This window comes from Notothenia rossii, assembly GCF_949606895.1.
Source record: "Notothenia rossii genome assembly, chromosome: 2".
Lineage (NCBI taxonomy): Eukaryota > Metazoa > Chordata > Actinopteri > Perciformes > Nototheniidae > Notothenia > Notothenia rossii.
This window is the reverse complement of record NC_136904.1, coordinates 27,353,312-27,369,514: the sequence shown is the minus strand read 5'-3', so window position 1 is coordinate 27,369,514 and position 16,203 is coordinate 27,353,312. Positions and strand designations below refer to the sequence as shown.

Here is a 16,203-nt window from a genome sequence, read left to right as displayed (position 1 = left end):
TCAGAGAAATACACAGTTTCTCAGGATCATTTCTAAGATATGCAAAGACTGTGTAGGAGAAATTATGATTAATTTAATACATAAAACTAAAACGATTTTCTGGCATTAACCACACAAATTACAATGATTTAAACTCAGTCACAGTTGAGTTCATGTCTTCACCCTGGATAAAAAAAAGTGTTTGTCTATGTGTATATTGCCCTATATTTTGTTATTTTAGATGAAATAGGCCTCTGGATGTCTATAGAATTACAATGCACAAACCAACAGGTCTGTATTTGTAACTGTGTGTTAAAATGTCCATGATTATGTTCATGCAAATCCTGACATATCAAAAAGTATTACATGATGGGACTAAACTTGGGGTGATTTATAGCCTCTAGGGCAGAGAGACAGATACAAACTAAAAGAAGGAAGACAATGAAAAGAGTTCAAGTGGTCAACAGCAAACAACAATAAAATCAGCAACAGTGTCAAGGGTCGGCCAAAATGAAATCTTCCAAGTCACATTTCAACCTTTCAAAAACATCTTGCGATTTTGTATAGCTTTTCTTTCTGTCCATCACTGCCTTCTATGGGTTATAACAAGACTTCCTATCACACGCATCCCTGCCTTGTTCAGCAATTAAATTCAGTTATGCGTGTCTGACTTCCTTAAAAAAAAAAATAGTACTGAACTAAACCTATAATTCTAGTATGATGTAATGTTTCACTGACCTGTTCTCTGAACGTCTCCTGAGAGAGGCAGTCCGTCATATTGACGCATCCCAACAGGCAGCCGGTGGGGTAGTCTTTAGGAAACCTTGGATCTGCACAGAAAACAAGAGCAATCAAGGATCCCCTAACACACTGCGACCAAGTGGTTGATTTCCAAGATGTGTGCACTTCAATAAAAGTTATGTACATCTTGTAGCAAATCACTTCCAGTATTTACAGTCTTGTTCTTGATTCACTGTGTACAGTATGTGTTACCTTGCTTGTAGATGTGGCGGTACATGGCTTCCACCTCAGCAATCTCCTGTGGAGCCGGCTGCTTGGCTGCAGCAGCAATCCAAAGACGCCCCCGATGGGATGAGTACCAAGTCCGCCCCTCGACCCTGCACACACACAAAATGAAATGTAACCTCAGCCTAAAGGAAAACACTTCTCCATAAGAGTTTTAAACTCTATTAGCACTGCGTTTTGTTTCATCTTTCCTTTGCTGCTTACCTCTTGATGCCTCTGACCAGCAGTGTGGCCCACGGTTGGTGCATGCTCAGGCACCAGCCCCCGTCAGCCATCTCCTGCAGGTCCTTGTCTTGGAGCCTCAGCTTTTGACGATCTTCTCCCTTTTCCTCCGCCGAGCTCTTTCCCTGCTTTGTGTTTTTCTTGTAGCTTTCACTGCCTCCGACATCCACCCACTGGAAAGTTTATTCATTTTCAGAGCCATTTTAATGGTAGATAAAGGACTATGCTGACATAGGCCGCATGTATGATAAACAGCTGTTGATTTCAATCCATTTATCTCATGTTCTAATGAAATTGTATATTGTCACACTTGTCGAACGAAGAGATATTTTGATATGGAGAGGTATACAATTTCCACTGTTGTTCCCAGTCAAAATGGCAGAAATGACCTACCTCAGGTGCAGCTTGCATTATGTTGGGGTTGACCAGGTCTCCGAGGGTCTGCCTTCCACCTTGTCTCGAAAACATTGGGGATTTTGAAGGAGAGTCGCTCATAGCCCTGAGGGTCTCATCCAACCTAATTTGCATGTCACAAGGATGAGGAGTTTAGTGCGATGAAAAATCTATCATTGCAACCTTGACTCAACGGGTGTGAGATCCTCTTACTTGTCGTAGTAGTCGTTGAGGTTGTTTCCTTCATCAAGCACTTTTCTACCAGCAAAGTCCAGCGTGATCTTCCTATCCTTGCGAGAGGCATGGCGAAGGTCTCTCAGCTCCTCTTCCTTCTTCCTCAGCTTTTCTCTCTCATTGGGTGACAACCACTGATTGGATTCAGTGGCAAAGTAATCCGACTCATCATCCAGAACCTGTGTTCTCTTCACACTGGAGTTTAAAAGGGACAATACATACATAATTTAGTTTTATCAGCAAGTTTCCTGATTACATTCTGTAGTAATTGATATCTCCATTTAAAGTGTGGACATTGCACAACAAACAGTAAACACGTCTATTACTGTGAAGTTATTTCCTTGATTTAGTGTTTATAATACCTGTTCTTATCATATTCCAGCAGTTTGTCCTTGTGCTGGACAGCTTTTTCCAAGCCAGCCTTCATCTTGGCCTCTTTGTTTGGAAGATAATCTCTTTCTCCACCATCTGTCACCAATTAAAAAAACTAATGTAAAGCATTAATCCACGTCATTGTTTCACAGATGTTTATTATTTAATAATACAGACTATTTTTGTCTCTTACCTCCCATAAGCTTCTTTCTTAGCTTCTGGCTTTTGTTGGAGTCTCGTTGCAGGATCTCCTGCTCCTCTCTTGTGCACACCTGAATCAGAAAAAAGTGCTTTAAGCAACACGAGTACCTCAAAAAATAAATGAATAAGATATATATATATATATATATAAATCGAAGGACCTATACATACCAGGCTTCCACAGAAGAGGCAGGGTCCAGAGCCCTCTTGGTCACATACGATGCGACCACAGCTGATGCAGTTATTGATAAGATTGTGCTTTTGGGCGAGGCACTCACAAGCATGTCGACCTGGGAACAAGATGGACATCTTGTCTTGCCCCTCTTTAGCATAGAGATTGACAAACTTACTCTTCTTCTTTGTTGAGGATGAACTTGTGTTTCCCTGGGCCTGATGTCAAAAGAAATGAGAAGAGGAAACAAAATTAGATCAAATAAATAGATGGGGTGGACAAATTAACACAACATCAAAAAGGAAATGGAACCTTTACAAATGTCGTATGTCGTTTTTTAACTCAAACTAGGAAAATGACATCATAAAGTAGGGATTCAAATAACAAATACTTAGGGTTGTGTGAACTCACCCTCATCAGATCAATGGGGGTTTTCACTGCCTCTGGCTCAGGCTCTGATTGGCTCACAGCCATTACTTCCTGTTTGTTACGGCCCTTGCGTTTAGACTTTTTCAGGGAGTCTTTGCTCATGTCCTGTGAATCTAGGAAAGTAGAGCAAATTACAGATAGCATGTTTGAAATGTAATATCCCAGTTAATATATTTTCATTCGTAAAAGTATTATTCATTATTTACAACGATTAGTAGAGTAAATAGTATTAGAGAGTTCCATAGAAGGTTGTTTAGCATTGGAGAAGATTTATGTACAATAAACATCAAAATAGATGAAAGACATCCAACTTTTGGGCCTACCTGGAGATGATAAAGGTTCCTTGAGATGGAAAAGACTTGAGCTATCTGTGGTCTGTCTCTGAGTCTTCATCCATCTGCTGACGAACTCATCTATGAACAGTCCTTTCCTCCCATCTGTGCCCTGCAGGAGGTCTCCCATATAATCCTTAATCTCCTCAGCGTTTTCGATGGATAGAACATATCTAAACAGCAGGATAAAACAATTACCATTTAATGTAATAACATTTATTGGGTATTTAGGTCATGTTATATGGAAGCTATTGAAGATATTCAGTAAGTGTACACTACTTTTTAAAAGTACTGATATACAATTCCACATTGACTTGGGTTCATCAGCTCATTCGCTGGTATAAAAGCTAGAAATAAAAAAAATGGTTGTGTGCTCCGTGTCTACTGTAGTAATACAATGATGCATTGATTTGGAGTCATGTGTGCACAAGCTATTGTTAGAAATCAACAAGTATTCAAATACAACCCTTTTTTAAAATTAAAATATTGAAGAAAAGATATTTAAAAGTAGAACTAAAGTTCAAATAAAAAAGGTGTGTCCTACTGTAGTAATAATACCTGGTATGAATTTGGAGCCACTGGGATTTGACATGATTTGAAAGCTATTTTAAAAATAAATAAAACTATTTATTTTTGTATTATCAGTCATGAAATGAGGTTTGTCACATAAGACTTATTTATTATACAAATGTTTTCAATATTGTTCACTAACATGGGATAGTATTTTATTATTGTTGCTCCCTTAGTGAAACTACTTTAAAATGATTTATCTATTTACCTAATATATCATATTTCAATGACTTGCAAAGACTCTTATTGCACTATTTCACTTTTTTAAACAATTTTTCTTCTTGTATTTACTATTTACTATCACTATATTTTTCTGTTTATCTGTGTTTTGTGTTGGAGAAGCCTGTGACACAAGATTTTAATCGACAAAACTACACTGTAGCTATGTTCGTTTGACAAATAAAGAACCTTGAACCTTGAAACCCTCTGTTAAAAACATAGACGTTAAAAAGCGAGGGCTCTGATGTGAGCTTACTGTTCAATTAAATTCAAATAGCTTTATTAGCATGACCATGATGACATACAGTAGGCTACTGTCAAAGCTTTGTACAATTGCGACATCTATAAATAAATATACATTATAATTATAATGTTCAATTCATAAACATTTTTAAACAAATGCAATTACGACATCCTGTTACAAAATGTGTATTTTGTGAATTGTGTAATTTTTGTAATCTTTAATATTGTTTATGCATGTTTTTTGGTTATTATGAAGCTGTCTTTGGCTCTATACTTGCTGTAACAAAGGCAAAAGTTACAAATATTCTGATTCTGTTTCTGACTCATGTTTTCTTTACAAGGAAAACAATATACCTTTTGAACATGAACTAGGAAAATACAAATAAAAAACACATGACTGCTCTGGAACTGAGGAAGAAGACGCTGGTGAATGTCTGTCAGATATCCAACCTAAAACAAGCTTCTCTTGAAAATGTGATTTATATTAAATAAAGCCAGATAAGGTAGTGAATGTAAGCACCGGTTATCCGCTAGCCAACAGATAGCTTATACACCTGTCAAACTCTTTACCGGCTACTGTAACAGCTGTAGGCTCAAATGTATCAAAGGAAAGCGGTAGATGTATTTAATACACATATAACTTTGGATAAGCCCCTGACAACACATTGTATGTTATCAAAAAGCAAAGGTAAAACAGCACTAGCAAGCTAGCTGGCATTTCATCTCGGACTCCGGACAGATGCTAGCTGGTTGCCTGTCAGTCTTTAACAGAGTATTCTAACCAGCATAACTTACTGGACGATGTCTTCACATGCCTCCAGCCCGAACTTGTGGTGTAGCTGGTTCACACACCACTGCAACAATGCCTCCGACATCTTTAACTGAAATACTTTACAGTCAAAGCTCACACCAAAGTTGCGGTGGCTTGTCAAACACAAACTGACTGTGTGTTTCCAGTCGACGACATAACAGAGGCGCACACATTGAAAGTAAGTGCGTGGCAGCAGTTAATTTCTTCCGGGGAAAGAAACCCGTGCTGGGTTAAAGTTCCTCTCAACTAGTATGATGTATCAAACATCAATAATGAGCTGTTGTGTTGAATCTATTACATGAAATAATCACCCAAATAAATGAATTATAAATAAATGCTTGAGGAATTTTCTTTGAAATATATTTTTTTAGGTTCTCCTTATTTTGTTTTTCTTTTGTTATTATGTATGCCTAATAATTAACAAAATACATGTTTTAGTTTTTTTAATAAAATATAATATATCATTGTTTTCCTATTTATTTTGTATGTGTATATTGGATTTCATTTTTTGCCTAATGTATTCTGTGCACAATTCTTTAATATGTGATCAATACAAATGAAATTAAAAAAATATATATTAATTTTAAGTTACACTCAGCTTTTCACATTTTTATATATTATATATATATATATATATATATATATATATATATATATATAATATATATATATATAAGTGGATATATATGATAACGTATAATTGGGTGTACCTGTTAAGGTCAGACACTAGATGGCAGTTTTGTAACTTGTAAATAAAAAATGTGTAACTTGTAAATAAATGCAGGTAACTTCAGTTATAACTTTAAAAAAAACATTATTTACCAAAGTAAATAATAATATATATATATATTATTATATAAGGTGGTGTTTACTAAATAGCCATATCCTTATTTATTGTGTTGGAAACAAGCGGCCAACTCTGTGGAAGAGTCGGGACGCCAATACGGAAGTGGCACACACTGCAGTTCATATATTGTCCGATAGGGACTGACTGCAGAAAGGAGCAATTTCCATAGACCCCCATGTTAAAATGCCCAATTTTACAGCAGAAAAAAACATGTTTCTACCCATGGATGCAATAAATATTATTATGAATATAGTTACATTCCACTTTCATGATTATGGATCTGTGAGTGAATTTTTTTCTAACACGACCCTTTTATTTATATTAGGTCTTAAAGTTTTTGCATAAATTAGGGCGTGGTCACATTGAGTGACGGCTCTGTGAAGTTACTGCTGCTGTTAGCTTCTTGTCTCTCTGCTAGATGCTCCGTGAAGCTACAGGCACTCTGCCTGTTCAGCTCATCCAGGGAACACAACTTGCCCCCGGTCGTGTTTGTTTGTTCTTCATACTTATATATCGGACTATTGTGACTCGCTCTGCGGTTGAAACAGACGGTGCATGAATGCGGTTTTGCGGTAAGTGAAATTCGAGTACTTATTTATGTGTTAATGATTTTAATCAGCTACGTAATTAATGTTACGGCTTGGGTTAGCGTGTAAGCGAGTGGTAGCTACATCGGTGCTAACGATGCTAATAGTAGCCTCCAAGTTAAAATCTCAGACTATATTTATAAAGGTTAAAACGAAATAGACAAGTGTTAAGTGGGATAATACTGTACAACAAACGGCTTCTGTTTGAGGTTGATAAAATAAGGTCATCCTTGTAACTTAGAGAGATGATTATTATGTAGGTAGGAACTGGATGCATCACTAAGGTTAATTTAAATTGGCTATGCTCAAGTATGTAGACAAGCTAATGTCGAAATAGTGTATGTGAAATCAACCTCACAACAAGATGTGTGTGTATATTACAATTATTAATGTCATATTTCAAGATGATTACTTAGATATTACAATATGGTTGGTTGAGCTGGAGTTAATTATTGAGCTTACACGTTAACATCACAGTCATCTGAAGAACAAACCCAAACCTTGTTTTTATGAATTGCATTACCAAATTGGTAAAAAAGTAAGCATTGGTAACACAACTTCCAAAGTTACAGTAAAATAAAAAGGACCCTGACTCGGACAATACACAATCCAACATTTTCATCAGAAGAGAATCAGTTATATTGTTTGTACACATGGTACTTTACATATATATCTGTTTGTTTAGGTGTCCAGGTGATGCAGACAGGCTGGACCAGAGAGTGAGAGACAGAACTCGACTCCTCACAGCAGTGAACTTCAGCACAGGTACAAATACTATTTTTTTCATACTGTACAAAGAATCAAGAAAGTATTGACTTTAATACACTGATATACATTCCATTAAACAATACTAGATCACCTACACACAGGGGCGGAGCTTCCTACAGGCAATATAGGCGGTTGCCTAGAGCGCCACCCAGAGGGGGGCGCCAAAAATTGCAACAATTTATTTATTTTTTTTTATTTATTTTTTTGCTTGGCGCAGTTTTGGCGCCCCCCCTCTATATCTGCAACCATTATTCTTAAATAAAAAAAAAATTCTAACATAAGGGAAAATGAGCCAAAAATCTAAAACGGTCGGTCGGAGAGCCTCGGCTTTAGGTGTTCACAGTCAGAACATGCTAGAGCGCTGTGCATTGATGGGTATCGGTCAAGTGTTTATCAAATTGAGCGTTGAGGAAAGAAAGACTAACGTTAGAGAACTATGAAGAGGCAAAAGCCATCTGGGGCGCAGTATAAAAACAGAAGAAAAGAAGAAGAAGAGAAAAGTGCCAAGGTGAAAGGTATGCAATTTTGATTGTATTGTCAACATTAGCGAATGGATCATGTAATCTTGCTAGTTAGCCAAGCCAACGTTAGCTAGCCAGCGTTTGTTATTGCCATTCAGTCGAAACTGTCATAAGGCTATTTTCTTTGTGTCATGAAATAGAAATATTAGTAATAAAAACAGTGTTAGTTTTGGTGTAGCGAGCTAGCCAGTGTGGTGGAATGTTAGTTAGTTGGTAACGTTAGCTAACGTTAAGTTTACCTCAGAAAGCACATTGACTATCCGAGTCAATCATTTGCCAAATTCAACCCTGTCATAATGTGCGCTAACGTTAGCTAACTAGCTCAGTGGTTCTCAACTCCAGTCCTGTTGAATGTTTTCGTTCCAACCCAGAACTAACACACCTGATTCAACTGTTCTAATAAGATAGGCATAGCTCTTGATTAGTTGAATCAGACCTGTCAGGCTGTCCTAATGCTTACTAACTAAATAATAGCTACATTTAACAAATGGAAATGATTCAATGTTGATAATACACATTTTGTTATATCATTTTAGATTCACTTTTAAAATATCTGGGACCATCTGCTGCATCAGTTGACAAGGAACCGCCATGCACCTCAGCTGTGCCGGCTTCCTCAGGTGAGTGCAATGTGTCAATAGATGTTCCTGATGATAAATAATTGAATGTGAAATCCAGTCAATATATTTGCTCTTGTGTGTTCTTTCTATATTTATAGACCTAGAACCACATGAAGGAACGTCAGAACAGCAAGCTGCTCATCCTGATGAGATGACCACTGATTCCACCCTGCCACTGACCACTGTGTCTGTTTGTTCTGGTGAGTACAATATGTCAATAGATGTTCCTGATGTGATGATAAATAATTGAATGTAAAAATGACTGTCGTGCCATTTCTAATCCAGCCAATATATTTGCTCTTGTGTGTTCTCTATATATGTATAGGCCCAGAACCACTGCAAGGAACGTCAGAACAGCCTGCTGCATCTCATCCTGATTGCACCACAGATTCCACCCATACACTCTTCTCAGGTGTGTGCCTTATGAATGTAAAGATGTTTAGCTATAAACCTAATTGTCCTCATGCTTTCAAATAATTGCTTTCTGTTTTTATTTACATTTTACACACTGTCCCAACCTTTTTGGAATTGGGGTTGTGTGTGTGTGTGTGTGTGTGTGTGTGTGTGTGTGTGTGTGTGTGTGTGTGTGTGTGTGTGTGTGTGTGTGTGTGTGTGTGTGTGTGTGTGTGTGTGTGTGTGTGTGTGTGTGTGTGTGTGTGTGTGTGTGTGTGTGTGTGTGTGTGTGTGTGTGTGTGTGTGTGTGTGTGTGTGTGTGTGTGTGTGTGTGTGTGTGTGTGTGTGTGTGTGTGTGTGTGTGTGTGTGTGTGTGTGTGTGTGTGTGTGTGTGTGTGTGTGTGTGTGTGTGTGTGAAGATATTGTGAATATGAGGTGAGAAAATGTGCTTCACATGCCCTCCAGATGCAGCAAAGACAGACGATCCACTACCAACCGATCCTGCTGACTGCCCTTCACATCTCACAGACACAATGAGGACAGAGTTTGTTCGGAGAGGACCATATCAGATAACACCTGATTTCATTTTCCCAAGGAGAGATGATGGGAGAAGTTGCCACCACCAGTACTTCAGCAGGACCTTAGTAAATGGAGAAAGGATCAAAAGAAGTTGGGTGACATATTCAAAAAAGAAGAACAGTCTTTTTTGTTTTTGTTGTCAACTTTTATCTCCAAAACAAATTAATTTAACAAATGCAGGACTGTCGGATTGGAAAAATGCAAGTGCTGCTTTGACCAGCCATGAAAATAGTCCGGAACACCTGAACAATTTGGCGTCATGGAAAGAATTGGCAGTTCGATTAAAACAAGGTACAACAATAGACAAACAAGAGCAGGCCCTCCTTGAGGCAGAGAAGAGTCGGTGGAGAGCAGTGCTGACACGACTGGTTGCTATTGTACAGTCTCTGGCAGGGCGAAATATGGCATTGAGAGGAAAGACAGAAATACTCTCCTTCAAATGGAAACTTTTTGAAAGAGGTTGAGCTTTTGGCGCAGTTTGACCCAGTGATGAAAGACCACATCCACAAGATTAAAAGTCAAACATCCCACCACAGCTACTTGGGCAAAACCATTCAGAATGAGTTGATTGAATGCATCAGTGGAAAGATTATATCAACAATAGTGCAAGAAATAAAGAAATGCAAGTACTTTTCCCTCATTTTAGATTGCACCCCGGATGTTAGCCACACTGAACAGCTGTCAGTAGTCATCAGAATTGTGACACTGGAAGAAGACCCCCAGATTAAAGAGCACTTCATGGGATTCCTAGTAGCAGAGGAGTCCACTGGTGAAAGTTTGTCCGCCCTGATTTTGAAGAGGCTGGAGGAGTTGCAGATTGCCTTTGATGACTGCAGAGGACAGTCATATGACAACGGCGCAAATATGAGAGGGAAGAACAAGGGAGTACAGGCCAGGCTACTGCAGTTGAACCCAAGAGCTTTGTTTGTGCCTTGTGGGGCACATACACTCAATTTGGTCATTGCTGATGCTGCCAAAAGCTCCAAAGATGCCATATCATTTTTTGGCATTGTGCAGAAGCTATACTGCCTGTTTTCTGCCTCTACACAGAGATGGGCCATCCTCAAGAAACACGTCAACCTTTCACTCAAAATGTGGTCAGAAACCAGATGGGAGAGCAGAGTGAAAGCTGTGGAGCCTCTGCGATATGAAGCCGCAGCTGTGAGAGAGGCACTGCTTGAGGTGAGAAACCAGGCCAAAGACCCAATCATCAGGATTGAAGCCCAGTCTCTGGCAGAAGAAGTGGGGTCATTCCGCTTTTCACTGTGCACAGTGGTCTGGTATGACATGTTAAGTCAAATTCAGCAGGTGAGCAAAGTCCTGCAGTCCCAAACAATGCAAGTGGATGTAGCAGTAAGTCTACTGAAAAAGACTGAAAAAGCTCTCAAATCCTTCAGAGCCACAGGCTTTGTGGCTGCACAAACATCAGCCAAGGACATGTGTGAAGACATGAATGTGGATGCAGTCCTTGTGCAAAAGCGGCTGAAGTCAACAAAGAGGCACTTCTCATATGAGTCTCCTGATGAGCCATTGAGGAATGCTTTGCAAAATCTGGAGGTAACGTTCTTTAACGTGGTGGTAGATGCTGCAGTGTCAGCACAAAAGGAGAGGTTTACCACTCTTGAACATGTGCAAGACAAGTTTGGCATTCTGTACAACTTCCCAGACCTGCCACACTAAGAGCTGATGAAGCAAGCAGAGGCACTTGCACACACCTTAAGCCATGGAGGGCAATCTGATTTGGATGGGAAGGAGCTGGCTCAGGAGTTGGAAAATGTACCTGACTTGCCATCAAAGAGCATGACAACTCTTGAGTTGTTGAAATTCATACATACAAAGCAGCTCACCGAAATATATCCCAAGTTGTGTATTGCTCTGCGGATCAGTGCAACGCTACCAGTAACAGTAGCTTCAGCCGAGAGGAGTTTTTCCAAATTAAAACTCTTGAAAACATACCTGAGGTCCACCATGGCTCAAGAACGCCTCAGTGGTCTGGCTGTAATCAGTATTAACCATGGTGGTCAGATTTCATATGATGATGTGATTGATGACTTTGCAGCGAGGAAGGCCAGAAGGATTGCACTGTAAATGGAAACCAGTAGGAGCTAATATGTAGGCCAACCTTGTGTGATGATAGGGAGTGGAATGTAAATAGTTCTTGAGACAAAGTGAATTTGTAATTTTTATGTATTTGTTTGTTTATTTAGCATATTATATTTTGATTATTTGACATGTGTAACATATTTTACAATACATAATTTTATTTTAAAGCAAATGTGCACGTTATTTTATTGTTTGTTATTGTTATTATTATTATTGTTTGTTAGCTAAGTTGTTTGTTTTAATTCTTTAGTGTGCACTTTACATTTCTTCTTAATTTTCTTTGAAAGCAAATTTGCACATTCTTTTATTGTTTGTTATTGATATTATTATTGTTTGTTAGCTAAGTTGTTTATTTGTTTTAATTCTTTAGTGTGCACTTTACATTTATTCTTAGCTCTTGTTCTTGCTTGTAATAAATAAAGCCGCAGTACTTTACTGTATAACTGTTAAGATGTTTTGATATTTTTTTTGGGGGGGGCGCAGTGGTGAAGCTCGCCTAGGGCACCAAATGTGCTAGGTCCGCCCCTGCCTACACACCAGTGAAGTTGAGGGTTTTTTCCATGCAAAAAGTTACATTTAGATGTTAACAAGCAATATGATTTTGTCAGCTTTCTAATTTAATGTATTAAAGGCAAAGATATTTAACACATAGTGAGAACTGCTACTATTTGTCTCTCAATATTGTCTGTAAAAAACGTGGTAAAAGTTATTCTTTCAGTGAGACAACAGAGCAAGCTTCTACAGTTGCACTACGTTTTGATAACAGTTCAATATTATTTTGATAACATATATTTCAATGATGATGAACTTCATACTGTTCATTCATAATCTGATTGTCTTTGTAGCTCACTGTTGAAATAAAAAAAAAAACATTACAATTACAAAATAATTATATTTACAGCTTTCATAAATAACACACTTGTTCTGCAATAATATGTTTCCTGTCATTTTTGTTAGGAAAGGACATGCCTGAAAGACACAACATTTTCTCCTCTGAGGGTCAAGAAGAACCTCCAAGAGGAAAATTAAAAGCTGATGCTATGAGATTTTAAGACCAGTACACTAAGAAACTACTTTTATTGTAAAAACAGTCAGCTGATCGAATGCACCTATTTCCACATCTACACTCCATCAGCATATTATTTCTATTTGCCTCGCTTTATGAGCTTCACATCACTTGTGCCTTGTACCGCAGACTTTGCAACGTCACAAATAAATGGGGCCAATCTTCAGTAAGAATAATGGACAAAAGGAGTGCAAATACAAATACAATTTATTGAAATGTGAACCAAAACTTAATCAAACATGTTTTAAATAAAAAGCACATATGGACAGAAGGTGTAAAACTATTAAAGTAAACACATTTAGTCAAATAAAGTGACAGACTAGGCCTGTGCAGTTGGTATCAGCTTTGCCCAGCATGGGCTCCTCCATCAGTCCTCTCCAAACCAACAGACAGGACGTCCATCACACGGAGGTTTCTCCCTGAAGTCTCTGCAGCTTTCTGGGCACCACGCTGTCTCAATCCGTCCACACTGAATAGAGAACCGCAGTGACGCGTCGGAAAACCCGGAAGTAATTTAGCATTTTTAGCACTTCCGGTTCCTTCCTCAAAAAGCAATGCATTTTTTCCATAGGGTTTTGGAAAATAGCTCGAAATAAGTTCTGTGGTTGACACAAATTTAAGAGATAAATCAGGTTTTGTTCTACAACATTAAATACATCAGAAGTGACACAACTGGGGATTTTTTAAGAGTTTACGTGTCTGAAAAACGATGGTTGTTACCGAATGGCTGAATAGGACTACAGAAATTGTCGAGGCCGTTGTACGTCATTACGCCGAACACGTAAACACTCCCGCTAAGTTTGTTTTCCCCTGTGTTCTGCTTGAAAGCAAGTACCTGCCTATCTTTAGTATCTGTATATCTATATCTGACCATTAGAATCTGTATTTTTGAAATAGTCGTTTTTAACACAGTAGTTTTACAAATTATAGAATAATTAATTACCAGTGTCTTCCAATTTTACTCGACAGTTCGTTTCATTAGCTAACGTTAGCTAAAGATAGCGCTACTAGTTAGCTACGCAATGTTTGTTGCTTTGCTCCGGGTTGCAGCCACAGTTCTTCGCATGAAACGTGCTTGTTCTATCGTTTCCCGGCCGATGTTTTCCAAAGGAGAGTCTGCATTCGTGCCATGAGGTAAGCTGACGTTACATTTTTGTCCATGTCACGGTGAAATGTAAATGATGGGTAGTGACTGTATCGCCGTTTTAGAGATGGCGCTGCTGAAAAGACCGCAACATAAGTAAAGATAATGAATACATCCTATTAAAACCTGCGTGGCTTATATGATAAGTCTAATTAGTACAAGCAGCATAACGTTTCACCATGTAACTAAAGATTGTAGTCAGGGAAATCAGTTTGACATATTGAACTAATAACAAATCACCTCTGGCTGGCAGAGAACTCTGCTCCATAGCTTCTCTTGGACGTAAAATCACATGTACATTTTACATGTATATTCAATTTAATATTCCATCCCTCACATACTTTTGTATATATAATAACTTATATTTTGTTTTTCTTGCTATGCTGCTGCAACACAAACATTTCCCAAATTGGGATCAATACAGTAATATCTTATCTTAATTAATTAAGAAATATAACTATTATAATTACTGTAGCAGCTGACACCTATTTTCAATATGGATTAATCTACCATTTATTTCTTTAGTTCAATTTTCATCTATAAAAATGTCAAAATAGTGAAAATGTTCACGAGACTTATCAAAGTGCAAGGTTATATCTTTAGATGTTTTGTTTTAGCCTATGTACTGTATGTCTTAATGCTCTTATATGTGACGGTGTGACTTCCATGAAACTAATATTTTATATCTTCCCAACAGACGAGCTGACAGGAAACCTAACACTCTAACAACCACAACATTGCAAAGGCGAGTAAATGTAAATTAAAAACAATTCACCATTTTTTTATTTCTTCTTCCTTGCAGTGAGGTGAAGCTGACCTTGCACTTGGTGCCAGTAAGGATGTTCCTCACGCAGGCTGAATGTTTCTCCTTCCTTACTGACACAGAAGCCCTTGATTTGCAATGCTTCACTAATTGTCATTTCCCTGGCTCCGTAGGGACACTTTACCTCGAGCACAGCGGAAGACCCTACCAGACCATCTGGAGATGCCCCCAACAATCCTGATAGGGAGAGCCACAAACCTGACTCATGGACCTGCATCTGGGTTGCAGTGGTGAATGCCCTGACGCCCTCACATTCATTCATAGTCCCTCACTGTACAGACAAAACACCATCAAGGGCCTGTTGTTGCCCTAGCACCCTGGCAATAAAGGAAGCAGTCACACGTTTTGACCTCAGGACAGCTCCAAAGTTGCTGGCAGTCAACCTTCCTTTCCTGAACAAATGCCAGTTTGGGTTGGTTCGCTGACCAGTGGTAGCCACCTGAATTGCCCTCTGTTGCTCTTCAGACAATGCCATGCTTGCCACAATTGCCTCAGGTCCCTGATGCCCAACAGATTGGATAATTTCAGGAACAGTAAGTGTTTCCAAGCTGTAGTGTTCCTCTTCTGGCTCGGGGGAGAGAAGCCAAGAAATTCCTGAGAACCTGCCCCCGAGTCTGTCCCTCAGCCAGTCACGATCTTCGGAGGTGGGCTCTCTTGTCAGCGGGTTAAATTAGTTATTGGTTTCAACAGTCACATTAAAACAGTTACTAAATCAGCCTACTATCACCTAAAGAACATATCTAGGATTAAAAGACTAATGTCACAGCAGGATTTGGAAAAACTTGTCCATGCTTTTATCTTCAGTAGACTGCACTACTGCAATGGTGTCTTCACAGGTCTCACTAAAAAATCTATTAGAAAGCTGCAGCTGATTCAGAACACCGCTGCTCGAGTCCTTACCAACACTAAGAAAGTGGATCACATCACTCCTGTTCTGAAGTCTTTACACTGGCTTCCTGTGTGTCAAAGAATAGATTTCAAAATACTGCTGCTGTTTATAAAGCACTGAATGGTTTAGGACCAAAATGGATTTCTGACCTCCTGCTAAATTATGAACCATCCAGATCTCTCAGGTCTTCAGGGACTGGTCAGCTTTCTGTCCCCAGAGTCAGAACTAAACATGGTAAAGCAGCGTTTGGTTATTATGCTCCAAATATCTGGAACAAACTCCCAGAAACCTGCAGGTCCGCTGCAACTTACTACTTTTAAATCCAGGCTGAAGACTTTTCTTTTTGTCGCTGCTTTTAATTGAACTATTCATATCTTAGACTGCACTGTAACTTTTATCCATGTATTTTTTCTTTTAATGTTTATTTTATTAGCTTTTCTTTTTAATGACTGATTTTAAATGCCATTTTCTTAATGTCTTTTATTTTTTGTAAAGCACTTTGAATTGCCTTGTGTTGAAAAGTGCTATATAAATAAACTTGCCTTGCCTTGCCTAATAAAGATTTCATGTGACACATACAATAGATTTTTTGATGGGAATTAATGTGAATAAATTAACTCTAGGTTAACGGTACTCTTGCTATCACTACTCACTGACACT

General features: G+C 38.5%; 2 protein-coding genes and 1 long non-coding RNA gene across 6 annotated transcripts in view; 2 read left to right on the top strand and 1 right to left on the bottom strand.

Moving 5' to 3' along the window:
* trip4 (thyroid hormone receptor interactor 4) overlaps positions 1 to 5,374 on the bottom strand; it is a 75,006-nt gene extending 69,632 nt beyond the window's left edge. Inside the window, exons 1-11 of the mRNA XM_079666952.1 lie at positions 5,188 to 5,374; positions 3,352 to 3,533; positions 3,011 to 3,141; positions 2,599 to 2,817; positions 2,420 to 2,498; positions 2,217 to 2,322; positions 1,834 to 2,049; positions 1,621 to 1,744; positions 1,210 to 1,400; positions 973 to 1,097; positions 718 to 809 (exon numbers count right to left, since the gene is read on the bottom strand). Of these exons, the coding sequence (XP_079523078.1) occupies positions 718 to 809; positions 973 to 1,097; positions 1,210 to 1,400; positions 1,621 to 1,744; positions 1,834 to 2,049; positions 2,217 to 2,322; positions 2,420 to 2,498; positions 2,599 to 2,817; positions 3,011 to 3,141; positions 3,352 to 3,533; positions 5,188 to 5,267 (1,545 nt within the window). The 5' untranslated portion in view covers positions 5,268 to 5,374. The remainder of the gene's footprint in view (positions 1 to 717; positions 810 to 972; positions 1,098 to 1,209; positions 1,401 to 1,620; positions 1,745 to 1,833; positions 2,050 to 2,216; positions 2,323 to 2,419; positions 2,499 to 2,598; positions 2,818 to 3,010; positions 3,142 to 3,351; positions 3,534 to 5,187) is intronic.
* A 1,059-nt stretch (positions 5,375 to 6,433) lies between these two features.
* LOC307030075 lies at positions 6,434 to 16,124 on the top strand. 2 transcript variants are annotated; one of them, XR_013805521.1, is made up of 5 exons: positions 6,434 to 6,622; positions 7,323 to 7,402; positions 12,579 to 13,821; positions 14,529 to 14,576; positions 14,768 to 16,124. It is a non-coding gene; the product is annotated as an uncharacterized lncRNA (long non-coding RNA). The 2 variants fall into 2 exon arrangements; XR_013805522.1 differs by having other exon boundaries at positions 14,529 to 16,124.
* Positions 8,208 to 11,839, top strand: LOC307029843 (zinc finger MYM-type protein 1-like). Of its 3 annotated transcripts, none has more exons than XM_079665933.1 (4): positions 8,208 to 8,546; positions 8,645 to 8,746; positions 8,872 to 8,958; positions 9,405 to 11,839. In XM_079665933.1, the coding sequence occupies exon 4, from the start codon at positions 10,008 to 10,010 to the stop codon at positions 11,196 to 11,198; it is 1,191 nt and encodes a 396-aa protein (XP_079522059.1). In that variant the 5' UTR covers positions 8,208 to 8,546; positions 8,645 to 8,746; positions 8,872 to 8,958; positions 9,405 to 10,007; the 3' UTR covers positions 11,199 to 11,839. The 3 variants fall into 3 exon arrangements, with proteins under 3 accessions (XP_079522059.1, XP_079522061.1, XP_079522060.1); XM_079665935.1 differs by having other exon boundaries at positions 9,359 to 11,839; XM_079665934.1 differs by having other exon boundaries at positions 8,645 to 8,958.
* Positions 16,125 to 16,203: the final 79 nt, after the last annotated feature.

What these genes read in the sequence shown, in the direction of transcription:
- LOC307029843 (XM_079665933.1), top strand. Translation starts at nt 10,008, where the DNA reads ATGAAAGACCACATCCACAAGATTAAAAGTCAAACATCCCACCACAGC.